General features: G+C 43.7%; 1 protein-coding gene across 2 annotated transcripts in view; it reads left to right on the forward strand.

The window, feature by feature from the left end:
* Positions 1 to 14,711, forward strand: part of LOC102014960 (cholesterol side-chain cleavage enzyme, mitochondrial) — a 51,153-nt gene that overhangs the window by 25,759 nt on the left and 10,683 nt on the right. For both annotated transcript variants that reach the window (XM_013519018.1, XM_013519017.1), the window contains exon 2: positions 11,616 to 11,728. Coding sequence is in view for 1 of the 2 variants with exons in the window: in XM_013519017.1 (XP_013374471.1) it covers positions 11,709 to 11,728 (20 nt within the window). In the remaining variant the exon portion in view is untranslated. The remainder of the gene's footprint in view (positions 1 to 11,615; positions 11,729 to 14,711) is intronic.

Here is a 14,711-nt window from a genome sequence, read left to right on the forward strand (position 1 = left end):
CCGGTACCGGAGAAAAACCAAAAAAAAAAAAAAAAAAAACTGTAATAGACCATATCAATAGAGCCAAAGACAAAAATCACATGATCATCTCAATAGATGCAGAAAAAGCTTTTAATAAAGTCCAACATTCACTCATGACAAAAACCCTACAGGAAATAGGAATAGACGGTTTTTACCTCCAGCTGATCAAAGCCATCTATGATAAACCAATGGCCAATATCATACTACATGGACAAAAATTGAAAGCTTTCACTTTAAAATCAGGAACAAGACAAGGATGTCCACTGTCACCACTCCTATTCAATATAGTTCTGGAAACATTAGCCAGAGCAATTAGACAAGAGAGAGAAATAAAAGAAATAAGGACAGGAAAAGAAGTGAAATTATCATTATTTGCAGATGACATGATACTCTACGTGGAAGACCCTGGAAACTCCACCAAAAGGCTTATACATATAATAACCAAATTCAGTAGCATAGCTGGATACAAAGTCAACATTCAAAAATCAATAGCTTTCCTGTACACAAGTAACAAACAGACTGAGAGAAATTAGGGAAACCACACCTTTCACAATAGCATCTAAAAAAATGAAATACTTAGGAATCAATCTAACAAAGAAAGTAAAAGATCTACACAGAGAAAATTACAGTACTCTGAAAAAAGAAGAAGAGGATTTCAGAAAATAGAAAGGTATTTCTTGCTCATGGATAGGAAGAATGAACATTGTAAAAATGGCCATACTCCCAAAATTGTACAGATTCAGTGCAATCCCAATTAAAATACCATTAGTATACCTCACAGATCTAGAGAAAACATTTCTAAAATTCATCTGGAACCATAAGAGGCCTAGAATAGCAAAGCAATCCTGAGCAATAAAGGAAAGGCAGGAGACATCACAACTCCTGACTTAAAATTATATTACAAAGCTACTGTGATAAAATCAGATGGTACTGGCAAAAAACAAAAACAAAAACCAACCAACCTGAAGATCAATGGAACAGATTAGAAGATGCAGACACAATTACAAACACACTCAGCCACCTTATCTTTAACAAAGGGGCCAAACATGTTCACTGGAAGAAAGATAGATAGCCTCTTTAATAAGTGGTGCTGGAAAGACTGGCTTTCCACATGTTGAAGACTAAAACTAGACCCATACCTATCACCATGCACTAAACTAAAGTAAAAATGGATCAAAGATCTAAATTTTAAAACAGAAACAATGAATCTACTGGAAGAGAACATAGGTAGAAATCTTGAAGACATAGGGGTAGGCAGAGAGTTCATGAACTAAAACCAAACTGCATGAGAAATACTTCAAAGAATCAACAACTAGGATCTCATCTTATTGAAAAGTTTTTTTGCACATCAAGAGAAATCACCAACAGAGTATAAAGAAAACTCATGAATTGGGAAAAAAAATTTAGCCAACTGCCCCTCAGACAAAGGACTTCTATCTAGAACCTATAAAGAATTTTTTAAAAACCAGGCCTAGGGGCTGGGGATTTAGCTCAGCGGCACAGTGCCTGCCTGGCAAGTGTGAGGTCATGAGTTCGATTCCTGGTACCAGAAAAACAAAAATCAAAACAAAAAAAAAAAACCAAAAAAACCCAACAAAAACCAGGCCCACAAAATTCAAAAAACCAACCCCAAAATGGGCATCTGAGATGCATACACACTTCTCAGATGAAGAAATACTAATGGTGAATAAAACTATGAAAAAATGTTCAACATCATTGGTCATTCAAGAAATGCAAATTAAAACAACACTGAGATCCCATCTCACCCCAGGAAGAATGGCTATCATTAAGAAATCAACCAATAACAAATGCTGGAGAGGCTGTGGGGAAAAAGTAACACTTCTCCACTGTTAGTGGGAGTGTAGACTGGTGAAACCACTGTGGAAATCAGTTTAGAGATTCCTCACAAAACTAGAAGTCCCACTTAACCCAGCTATTCCCCTTCTGGGTATTTTCCCAGAAGAATTAAAAACATCATACCACAGCGATATATGTGCACCCATGTTTATCGCAGCACAATTTGTCATAGCTAAATCTTGGAAACAACTCAAATACCCATCAACTGAGGAATGGATAAAAAAGGTGTGGTATTTGTATACAATGGAGTATTACTAAGCTATAAAAAAGATAAACTAGAGGCTTTTATAGGTAAATGGATGCAATAGAGACCATACTCACAAGTGAAATAAATCAGACCCACATGTGTAAACATCATATTGTCTCCCTAGGGTAAGTACCTGAAAGAGTGAATACAACCCAAAATGTACAATAGATATTGTGAAAGGGAAAGAAATTGTTCAAAGTCAGGAACAAGTGGGATGAGGGAAAGGAGAAAAAGAAAGAAAGAAGGAAGGGAAAGATATATATATATATATAGAAGGACAGCTGGGATAACTGTACTGCTGATGTCTAATGGTTTATTGAAAGGAACAGTTAATGCCTAATTTTTTTTCTTTTTGACCAATTTCGTATGCTTATATCTAGTAATCTGAACAACTAATTTGAAGACAGCAATATGCAATATAACAACCATTGGTGAATTCCTACCATCTTGTCTAGTGAAACTCTGTATTGTTTCTAATGTTTTTTAAAATTCTCTCAATGGTTTAATCAGTCTTACATTCTTACCTCTGGTAATCTGAGCAACTTTGTTGAAGATAACAATATGTAATATAACAACTACTATTAATTCCTATCATTTTGTTCTGAAACCCTGTATCATTTTTATTGTTTTTGCTTTGTTTAGTTTTTGTCTAAGTTGTTGGTATTTTGCTATTGTTCTTTTTATTATTCTCTTTAAAATAAAAAAATTCTGTGTTGATAATGGCACAGGTGTCAACTTGTGCTGCTCTGCAGTCAGTAGTGGGCAGGTCAGTATCTCTTAACACAATAGTGTGATTACAGCCCTGGGTAGGAATCCATCCCAGGTTTCCAGGGGCATTGTTCCATTTTTGGTACATATGGCTTTTTGTTCCCAGCAAAGCGATATGAGGTGGTTGAGTTACCCCATAGCAGAGGTCAGCCAGCTGTGTTCATCCCAGACCTGAAAATGTTTATCTATAAATGGTTTTCTTTCATCATGGGAGTTTTAACAGTGTGGGGTAGATCAGGATCTGCATATTTCCACATCTGAGTATTAATTTTGGCTAGAGAAAAATTATTCCTATGGTCCTTCTGATAAGGAGTCTCATTTATTGGTCAGTGAGGGACATTAGACCTGGTAGCAAGCTTTAGAATTGTTGCTGTACTTTGTAAAATTTTGAAGATTTATTTAATCACCTCCCTGTAGAGGAGACACCTGCCATGGTAGTCCGGCTGTATTAGAAGTGGGTAATTGTCACAAACCCAGCATATATCTTTGTTCATGTTTTGGAATAGTGCTGGGCCCCATCAAGGAAAACATGAATTCCCCCACTGGAGAATGAGATAAAAGTTAAGAAAAAAAATGCAGGGTCTGACTTTGATTTTAGACAAGTAATCAAAACCTTTTATGACTATAGATTATAGGTATAGCAGAGTCTGCCAGCAGGGGCTGGGGCAGTACTATATTTGGAGCCCCCTTTTTATATTTAGCCTAGCTTTTCATTTAATATTCTTCTTCTCTCTGTAATTTTGGTTATACTGTCCTGTTGGATGTTTAAGACTAAGTCCAAGTGAAACCCATCTTAATCAAAATTAATTTCTCTCCCTCCCTCTCTCTCTCTTTCTATCTCTTTTCTCTGTCTCTGTTTGCCTCTACCTCCATCCTACCCTCCTCTATCTCTATCTCTCTATCTTTTTCTCTGTCTCTATCTATCTCTCTATGTATGTCAAGGTCAGATTAGTCTCCTCCTCAGGCATTATTTTTGGGGCCATGGGCAGAGCATCTTACATTCTCTAGCTTTTTTTTAACCAGTTGTGTCATCTGCTGGAATGGGTCACAGTCTGCTTGATCACACAGCTTCTCTTGGAAGCATGGGGACAGTCCTCTCTTTAGTGACCTTCCTCTGAACACAATGTACACTGGTTGACTCCTGTCCTCTGGGGTCCTACAGTGTCCCTGCTCAGGAAGCTGGGTGACACTGGAATTGTAGGATCCTTTAGAGACTCTGTCCTCTTGGGTCTTGGGTTCTTGTTGACCTTGGAGTACTAGGACCAAAATCCTGGCTGTTTTCTTAGCCCAGTTACCTTTTTAGCTCTGGTCTCTAACCCTTAGTTGTTGAACATTCAGGAGGTCAGTTACACCGGTGTTAAAGTGGGAGCCATAGGTTTAACAATCTCATTTGAATATTGAGCATCTTGAAATATAAAGTATGGCCAGAGAACTGCTATTTTTTTAATCAATCATTATCATGATTTTCTTAGAAGTCAAATTCCTGTAGAATATTAACATAATAATTACAAAATTTTACTAAGAAAGTTTAAAATCAAGGACAAACTTAGTATCTTAGCTCAACAATTATGATGACATTATTTATTATTATTATTGCTTGTCTTTTTGAGATAGGTCTTGCTACGCAGTTCAAGCTGACCTTGAGCTCACTTGGTAGCCCAGGCTGGTCTCAAACTTGCAATGACCCTCCTGCCTCAGCCTCCCGAGTGCTGGGATTATAGGCATGCACCACCACACCCAGGGACTTTATTATTTTTGAAATACATTTAAATTTCCATTTTAGTATAAAATATCTTTTCATTTGATTATCTTTAAAATACTAAATGACATAAAGAAGGTTTTACCCAAATTTGTTACCTTTTAATAAAATGCCATTTAAATAGAATGTACTTGTTTATGGATGTATTTGATAGTTTACCAATAATGTCCAGTTTTTAATCATTAGGGTGACAGTGTGTGGACTGTATATCATTTAGGCACAATGAACTATCATAACACCATTATATAACAATCACTTAACATAAACCTGAACAACTGAAAAAGTCCATCATCCTGAACAACTCTTTTTATTTTATTTTTTAATCAGATTTTATTGGTACATTTTAGATATACATGATGATCACATTCATCATAGAGAATTTGTACTTGTACATGATAATATAACTTATTTTTCCCCCTCATTCCCCTACCCTCCCTTCAACCCCTCTTCCCCTCCCCATTTACAAAAGCTTTGTTTCCATGTTTTCCTTCTTTTCTCATTTTTTAAACTTTTCCCATCTTTCTTTCTTTCTTTCTTTTTTTTTTTCCAGTACTGGAAATTGAACTCATGACCTTGCACTTGCCAGGCAGGCTGTGTGCCACTGAGCTAAATCCCCAGCCCTTTTCCCTTCTTTCTTTTTCCCTCCCTTCTCTCTCATTCCCCTTTGAACATTTTCTTTCTATTTCACAATACCTATTGTACATTTTGGTCCTCATTTACACTTATTTTTGGGTTCTCACATTAGAGAGACATGCAGTGTTTACACTGGTGTCCAATTTATTTCACTTAAGAGTATGGACTCAGTGTGTGTCCATCGTCCTAGAAATGTCTTGAGAGTATCCTTCTTTATGGCAGAGTAGTACTCCGTGGTATAAAAATCCCCTTTATCCATTCACCAGTGGAATGGAATGGAATGGAATGGAATGCAACGGAATGGAATGGAATGGAATAGAATGCAATGAAATGGAATGGAATGGAATGGAACACTTCGGTTTTTTCCAAGATTTGGCTATTACAAACTGTGCTATATATCACTGTGGTGTAATGTTTTATATCACTGATGCTTTCAGTTCTTTTGGGAAGATACCCAAGAGGGGAATAGCTGGGTCAAATGGAACCCCTAGTCCTAGTTTTCTGAGGAATTTCCACACTGATTTCCACAGTGGTTGCACTAGTCTACACTCCCACACATAGTGGAGAAGGGTTCCTTTTTCCCCACAGCCCTGCCAGCATTTGTTATCGGTTGATTTCTTGATAATAGCCATTCTTTCCAGATGAGATGAAATCCCAGTGTTGTTTTAATGTGCATCTCTTGAATGACATTTTTTTTCATGTATTTATTCGCTGTTTGTATTTCTTTATCTGAGAAGTGTGTGTTCATCTCAGATGCCCATTTTTGGACTGGGTCTTTAAATTTGGGGGGGGTTGATTTTTTAAAAAAATTCTTTATATGTTCTTAATAGTAATCCTTTGAGGAACAGCTAGCAAACATTTTTCTCCCACACTGTGGGTTGTCTATTGCCTCTGTTGGTGATTCCTTTTGCTGTGCAAAAGCTTTTTAATAAGAAGAGATTCCAGTTGTTGATTCTTTGTGATAGTTCCTGTGTGATTGGGGTTTTATTCATAAAGTCTTTGCCTACACCAATGTCTTCAAGAGTTTTACCTATTCTATCTTCCAGCAGATTTAGTTTCTGTTTTAATGTTTAGATCATTGATCCATTTCAACTTTAGTGCATGGTGAAAAAAATTTGTCCAATTTTAATCTTTGGCATGTGCAGAGCCAGTTTTTCCAGCACCTTTTATTAGAGAGGCTATCTTTCTTCTAGTGAATGTGTTTGGCATCTTTGTCAAAGATAAGGTTTTGCTATTGTTCTTTTTTTGTACTATTTTCTTTAAAATTAAAAAAAAAAAAACAAAAAGAAAATCTGGTCCATAATTTAAAAAAAAAAAAAAGATAAGGTGGCTGGGTATGTCTAGAGTTGTTTCTGCATCTTCTAATCTGTTCCATTAATCCTCAAGTATTGGGTTAATAACATCCCTTAGTTATTGTGGACTTATCAGGTCCACAATCTCCCAAATGAGTGTATGGTGAAGGCTAAATAAAAGAGGCAAATGAAATGATTTCAGGGCTCCAGGAGGATCAAAACCCTCTCATAGAATTTGAGATTCTCTCAGGGCTAAGACCAAGACCTTCTCTGGCTGGCCCATATTTAGTTATCAGAAGGAGGGAGGGGGAATACTCAAAAAATAAAAATAAAAAGGAACCAAAGCACTGATCATCTCTTCTGTGCCAGCTGCCAGCCTGAGACTGCAGGTCTCTGAGTTCCAGGCACATTTCTGTCCCTGACAGTCCTGGAGTGACTGAGCAACAGAGCAGACACGTGGTAGGGCAGGTCACCAGCTCCCTTCCCAGGGAAGAGGAATGAAGAACGGGGCTTGGAGCCACTTTCTCAACCAGGCTTCCCTCCTGTTCTCTCCTGCCTTGCTCTCACTCACTGTGGCCCAGGCGGCTGCGTGGCAACATTGCCACCAAACCCCAAATGACCCCTGCAGCTAGGGGCCTTCATGCAGTTAAGTTCTGGCCAAGGTGATGTGGTTGGGTGTGTGTGTGGGCCTTGGAGAGGGGCTGATTAAATAGAGCAGCTGTACAGCGAGGGGCTCTTTGCCAGCTGCACCTCTTCCTCCTCCTCCTCCTGGTCAGTGACATGTAGGGCTCAGCAGCAGCATCTTGAACCATAAAGTGGGGAAGCAGGGAAGTAGAGCCTAGGGATTTCTGGGACCAGCACACCAGCCCTACACTGCCCAGTGTTGGGGAGAACACACTTCTAGCCCCTCCCCTTCCCCTCCCCCTCCCCTCTTTCCCACCTTCCTCCTTCTTCCCTCCTCCCTCCTCCTCCTCCTGTTTCTTCTACTTCTACTTCTAAACAGGGTCTCGCTATGAAGTTCAGCTTGAACTTGAACTCACAGTAAGTACCAGGCTGGCCTCCAGCCGAGACAGTAATGCTGTTAGCACAGCGTTACTGTCTGAGCTGGAGGTGGTGATACAGAAGGCAGGAGGGGAAAGACCTGCTGGCATCTCATTGAGGCCTCAGCATGTTACTCTGGCCTTGAGGCCTGGGCCTCGCCCTGGTGATGGGTCTTGGCTGGGGTTGGTTTTGATCTTAGAAACCTGGTTCTGGGCTGGGGTTATAACTCAGTGGCACAATGCCTGCCTGGCAAGTGCAAGGACCTGAGCTGGATTCCCAGTACCAAAAAAAAAAAAAAAAAAGAAACCTGGTACTTGTTGAGCACTGTGGGAAACAGCATGGACCAAAGCCCACAGGGGGGTCAAATCTGCATAGTCAATGACATGGTAATTAAGGCTGGGGTCATCAAGGGTTGCAGAAGACCCCTGGCATGTACCCTCCCTCATGTGACTGTGACCGGTGGACAAGATAAGGAGACAGCCTCTGGCCTGGGCCCTGCCTGGGCCAGTGTCCCACAGCACATGGGAAGGGGAAGGTAGGGAGGCTTGGACTGAAGTTGTGGCAACAGCCAGGCAGGGGACCATAGAATCTGTGTCACATCTGTGGTCATTCCCGGCTCCCTTCCAGGCAGGGACAGAGGAAGCAAAGACGTCAGCTAACGCAGCACAGGACTGTGCTGAGATCCTCTGAGGAAAACAAAGCTACTTTCTTTGTGGAAGTTGTCACCTTGGTGCTGCTGGTGAGCTGCCACTGTCCCTGGCTGACGTCACTGCGGCTGGAGGCCGTTGGTGACACAGAGCAGGTTCTCTGCAGACTGCCTTTGTCAGAAAGCTTGTGCCAAGGGAGACAAGGCCACCCCCTTTGGGACAATGACAGCCACTCTTGAGAAGTGATCATTATTTTTCTGTGAAAATGTCATACGCTGGATTTGCTGAAAGTAACTTGATGCTTTTGGAATCTTGGGTCAAGTGACTGCGTGAGGTCAGTGTCTGCTGTTATCTGGGATCCGTAAGTCATAAACACAAGAGAGGGGTCAGGAGGACATGGCCCTGTGTGTGTATATACAGACCCGTTGAGAGAGAATTTGCAGATCATACAACTCACACATCTAAAGTTTATAGTTCAATAGTTTCCATATATTCACAGTCATTACCACCATCAACTTTAGAACATTTTCATCTCCAGCCCTGAGCCCCTGTTCTATTTATATATTTTCCCAACACCTTAAGCAACAACAAATTTATTCTCTCTCTCTGCGGTCCTGGGGATTGAACCCAAGGCCTTTGCACTAAGCTACATCCCCAGCCTATTTAGATTTTTTTTCTTTCAATCTTGAGACAGGGTCTTGCTGAGTTGCTCAGGCTGGGCTCAAACTTGTGACCCTCCTGCCTCAGCCTCCCCGTATAGAGAGCCCATCTCAGTCCTCATCATGGCCCAAGAAGTTATATTTGTAATCCTGTGGAGAAGTTATTGGAATTCTAGTGAGTTAATTCCAATCTACCACTTCCAGGGCAACCCATGGTGAGAATAACGCTACTAAGGCGTATTTGTAATTATGGGGAGCCATGGGGTCCTAAGTGCAGCTATGATGATGGCCATCTGGAACAAAGGCCTCTACCCAAGGCTGAACCTGGGTTTTATTCATTCATGAAGAAATGAGTTGCTTGAGGATGAGTGTCTGTCCGAACGGTGGCAGGTAGGTCAGTGCTGTGAGCTGGGCTAGGTAGGAGGCCTGAAACCACCTCTGCAACATGCAGAAAGAAGGATACACTGAAAGAGTAATCTGCATAACACAAATGAGATAATGTTTTGGGGTCGGTGCTTCAGTTCTGATGTGTAATCTTTCAAGCCCCAGGAAGTCATAGCTAGGCTTGATCCCAAGCATGGAGCACTGGCTCTACGTCCTGCCTCACACATGGGAACAATGGGGCTCCCACATGGCTCCCACATGGGAACAACAGAGGTCTGGGAAAACACATTTGCTGTCTTCAAAGACTACCATCAGCACCTCGGCTGGACCGATATGCATTGCTTAAAGCCAACTGAAGGGATAAGGAAAAGGTCCTAGCCAGCTCTGTACATATCAACGCATCGAGATAAGGTCATGCTCAGCCAAAAGGGAGGCAATTGCTCCTCTTTCAAGAGAGTCACCCAGGTGGTCTTTCACATCCCAGGTATTCAGATTACAGGTGTGAATGACCACGCCTAGATTTATTGGCTCTTACAGGTACTTTAAATGTATCTTTATTCACAAGTAGATAAGGGTTGCAGTCATATTACCTAGTCTAAAAATCTTAGGCATTGTGCAGACAGCTGCCAGGCAACGTTCTGCATGGAACGTGTGTGTTTACTGTTGCACACACTCTCCTCACTGGGCTTTTGCGTTGTGAGATGATTGCACAACTCTCTGGCCAGGGCTATCTGGGAAGGCGGTAGGTGGGGAGTGTGAAGGGCTGCCTGGGCTAGGAGGACGGATTTGGAGATCTGGCCTGCCGGGAGGGGTCGAGGTCAGGGAGGAGGTGACACCAAGGTTTTGGTGGTGGCCTGATCTGCTGAGATGTTGCAGGGAGCCAGCCACATCCTAACCTCAGCCCTGTGGACCCTGCTGTCTTCTGAGGCAGCCTTGATGCATCATGGCTCAGGTCAGGATCACTGGCAAGGGAGGATGAGGAATCGGATTCCAAGGGTACATTCCTTCCATGTTTTAATTCCTCCCGAGGCTCAGGGATGAGTGCCTCTTGCCACCCCTTCTTCCTCCTCTGGCCTTGTCCAAGGCCATCTGCCTTGAGCCTGTTCTGTGGACACCTGTGTGCTGGGGGTGAGGAACCTCTGCAGGTCCCATCTGGGGCTGCGGTTTATCCAGTGATGCTGTGGATTGTCCGCACTCTGTGTCCCTGGGGCCCCTTCTCAGCAGCCAGGCACCATTCCGGCTCAAACCCCAGCTCTGTTGCCAGTTAGCACGGTGACTTTAGCCACATAGGAGGGGTGATTAAAAAATATGACTATTGTGGCTGGGCGTGGTGGCATACTCCTGTAATCCCAGCTCCTGGGAGGCTGAGGCAGGAGGATTGTTGGGAGTTCGAGACCGGCCTGGGCTACAAAGTGAGTTCAAGGCCAGCCTGAACTGCATAGCGAGACCCTGTCTCAAAAGACCAAAAAAAAAAAAAAAAGACTATTTAAATTTTTTAAAACTTAGTACAGTAAAAATAGATCACCTGGCTTATGGCTTCAGGGGTTTCCGTCCATGGTCAGCTGGCTCTGAGGCAGGCATGGTGTGGTGGAGGAGAGCTGCTCATCTCATGGCATCCGAGACACGGAGGATACAGTCCCTAAGGTTACACCTTCACTTCCTGCTATGAGGCCTCACCTAGCAATGCATTAACCCACTGAGGCCAGCACTCTCTCACAGTCCAGCCGCCTCTCCAGGAACCTCTTAGTCCCATCAAGCTGTCAATCAAGACTGACCCCACACAGGTTCTTTGCCACATTCCCAAATCCGGGCCTCTCTACTTCTGCTGGGTGCTGGTCTCATTGTTCCACAGGGACTCGGTGTTGGAGGAGATTTGGAGGAAGCCCAGGTAGGATGGCAATGCAGGAAGCTGGGGATGAGTGGGGACACAGGCTGTGTCCTGCTCACTGGACCCCTGTCCCTCCTTCAGTGCTGCCCTGAGCCAGCCTTGCTCACTGAGGCCGGGACAGGATTCCAGGTGGAAACGCTGTCCCCAGGGAACTGCCCCGTGTGCACTTTCTCTCTCCTCTCCCTCATCCTGAGGCAGGCAGTGTGTCACCCAGAGAGCTCTCTCTGAAGCCAGTGCCTTGTGTCCACACAGCCTCCCCCCTCCCCAGTGCCAGGCCGGCCTCGCCCACTCCCTCCTGCCCAGACTCCTCTCTGCCCTTTCCCTTTCTGTCTGCTGCTTTCTGTCTGCATAGCTTTCCTTATTTCGCTCCCCAAAGGAAAATAAAAGCCACCCTGACTTAGGTTGTCTTCCCAATCCAGGTGCCGGTACCAGCCGGGTCCCTGCCCTCCGTGGCCAAACTCGAAGGACTCCTGGTGTGCGAGGCTTGTGTGGCCCCAGGACAGTGCCTTGTGATGCACGGGAACACTGCTGAGTAAGTAGGTGTTTGACAGAGGTGCCTGTCACCTGCAGAGAAGTCAGTAGCTCCAGGCCATCTGTCGGGAAGAGGCTGACTATGGTGGGTTCAATTCTGAGCCATGCAGGGCCCTGCCTGGCAGCTGCTGCCAGCCCCTTCCCATGGAAACTGGTGGGAGGAAGCCGCAGGCTGTGTCAGCCATCTGAGCTCTCATCCTGTCCTGAGCCAGCCTTGCTCAGATCTCCTCAGTGTACGGAGCACAAGGAGCACAAGGACACGATCACATGGTCTTTGGGCTGTTCATGCCCTGAGTGAGGTGTCCCCCCTCTTCCCAGGACTGGGTCCCTTTCCAGCCCTCTCCTGGCTCTCTTCTGCCTGCTCCCCGTGTTGCTCCTTCCCCTCTCCTTTGGAGCCTCATCTTCTCCCCATCCCATCAGCAGGGAATTGCTCAATCTTCCAAGTCTAGCAGTGCGGCTGGTCAGTTTCATTTACTGGTTCATGTAGTCGACAGTACTGCTGGTGGCTTATGTGTCAATGCAGCTAGGTTAGGTCTCCACTTAGCCAAGCCCTAACCTAGGCAGATATGATTTTTTTTTTTTTTTGAGACAGGGTCTTGCTATGTCACTCAGGCTGGGCCTTGAACTTGTAGGGATCCTCCTGCCTCAGCATTCCAAGTGCTGGGGTCACAAGCATGTGGCACCATGCTCGGCTTAGGTAGATGTGATTAAAATCTGTAATCATCTGACTGAATGACGGAGGGAAGCCTCAGCTGTCCCTGTGAGTTCCAAAGTGATTTCCTGATGCTGCCCTGGAACTTGCTTCATCATCCCACTGTTGTGCAAGCCATTCCTTGTACTGAGCTTGAACACAGCACCTTGCACTGAGATGCATCCTCAGCCTTTTTTGTTTGCCTTGAGGCATGGTCTGGCTAAATTGTCCAGCTTGACCTTGGACTTTTAAACCTCTCGCCTCAGTCTCCTGAGAAACTGGTAGTAAATGTGAAATCAATCTCTTAATACATATTTTCTACTCTTCTGCTTCTTTGGTTGAACCCAGACTGATACAAGTGCTACGTGAATTTTTTTTTTTCCAGTGGTGGGCATTGACATGCTAAGCAAGCCCTCTACATTGTACTGGACTTGAACCCAGGACCTTGCACTGAGCTACATCCCAGCCTTAATTTGTTTTTTAAATTTTAAGATAGGTCCTCGATAAATTACCCAGGCTGGCTTGGAACTTGTGATGCTCCTGCCTCAGCCTCCTGAGTAAGTGGGGTTACAGATATAATATAACCATGGCCGGCACTACTTGAATTTTTAAGCCACCTGTGGATTATTTTGATAAAACTACACATTGAAATAGAAGTTTGCTAAATAAAAGTTCAATCACCTGGAAAAAAAATGAAGAAGCATTAATTAGAAAAAGGATGGGAGAAGTACAGAAAAATGTTCTTAACAGTTATCTCCGGGTGACAGAACTACAGGTATTATGGTAGCCGTCTCCAAAATAACCTTTGTGTCCTCCTCCCTTGCAGTGCTAAGATGCCACTGGACTGTCTCCTGGGTTCCCACAAGGTCCCCTTAATGAGTCAAAAGTCATAGGTCATAAATTAAAAATAGGATAGTTAAAAAAAAAAAAGGTAGGATGGTTTAAGTGATTCAGCTCAGCTTTTGAATTTAGGTGCTAACAGGACGTTTGAAATGTAACAGATGACCAAATTTTAGCAATATAAGTTGTTTACTACTGTATTGTCCAGAATTCTTAGTTGTTGCAGCATAAACCACTGTGGCTAAGATGTGGCAGGAAAGGAGTTTATCAAGGGAGGTTATATACAGGAGAGGAGGTAATCAGGCTTCTATGTCACTGTGTCACAAATATCACTTGAATTATATCCCAGACCTGCCCTGGTGGCCACCCATGATCCCCACAGGGCTCAGGCCCCACACTGACCCAGGCTGGAGGTCTCTACCACCAGAAGGAGGTCTCTACCTCCGTTTGTGTCAGAACGTGTCCCATGGGGTACCTGGCTTGTCAAATCCTCCCAACCAAAGTTTCACGGGGGCTCATGTAAGCCTGCCTGTATCTCAGTTGCAAAGGATGCTGGGAGAGTCAGTTTCTGGCTGTGCTCTGAGAGGAGATGCGAAGTCAGTGGGTGGAGAATTTCTATAAAATCGGTGAGAATTTATGTCTAGACAGTTCAGCTCAGGATGCTCAGCTGTTTTGATAAAAGCCAGATCAACACTAATTGGCACCATCCATTGAGAGAGCAACACAGCTGTCACCTAGATCATGTGCTGGAGGCTGTTTAGCCTAGCAGGGCCCTCACCCCAGCTGGGCCCCACTGAATGAACTGCTGCCCCTTCCCTGCCAGTTGGAAGTGACCCACAGTGCCTCCCAGGGCTTCTGGCTTCCAGTACCCACCTCTGCATTTTCGGTGCCATGCAGGGGTGGGCATCACCCCCCTGTTCCTGGGGTGGTAGCCACCATGTGCTTGAGCTGGGGACGTCTTCCTTCCCACAGTACCCAGGAGACGTGGCTGCACCAAAGCTTATTTTGGGTCAATCTCCTCCTTACGGAGTCAGTGTTCTCTTGGCAAAGGCCTATAGTTTTTCCTAAAAAATAATCTAATCAGAAACTATGCAATTTTTTTTCTTTTTATGGAGTAACAAAAAAGAAAACACCATAAATACGTAGTTCTGTGAGTTGTGACATACTCTGAAGAAAGAACATTCAAAGAATTCCAGAAATTTTCTTGTGCCTCTTTCAGTCATTACTCTGTAAGACAACCACTCCAAACACCATACATTAATTTTGCCAATCATTGAAGTCAACGTGGAATTGAGTGGCATGTGTTCTTTTGTGTCTGACTTCTTTCACTCAACACTAAAAGCTCAGAAGATCTTAGTTCTCTTGTTTGTCCTTTTCCTCAGTATTCCACAATGAAAAAAATAGGACTGTAATTTTAAAAATTGCAGATCATAGTGGTGCACACCTGTAATCC

This window comes from Chinchilla lanigera, unplaced genomic scaffold (genome assembly GCF_000276665.1).
Source record: "Chinchilla lanigera isolate Chin_1 unplaced genomic scaffold, ChiLan1.0 scaffold00049, whole genome shotgun sequence".
Lineage (NCBI taxonomy): Eukaryota > Metazoa > Chordata > Mammalia > Rodentia > Chinchillidae > Chinchilla > Chinchilla lanigera.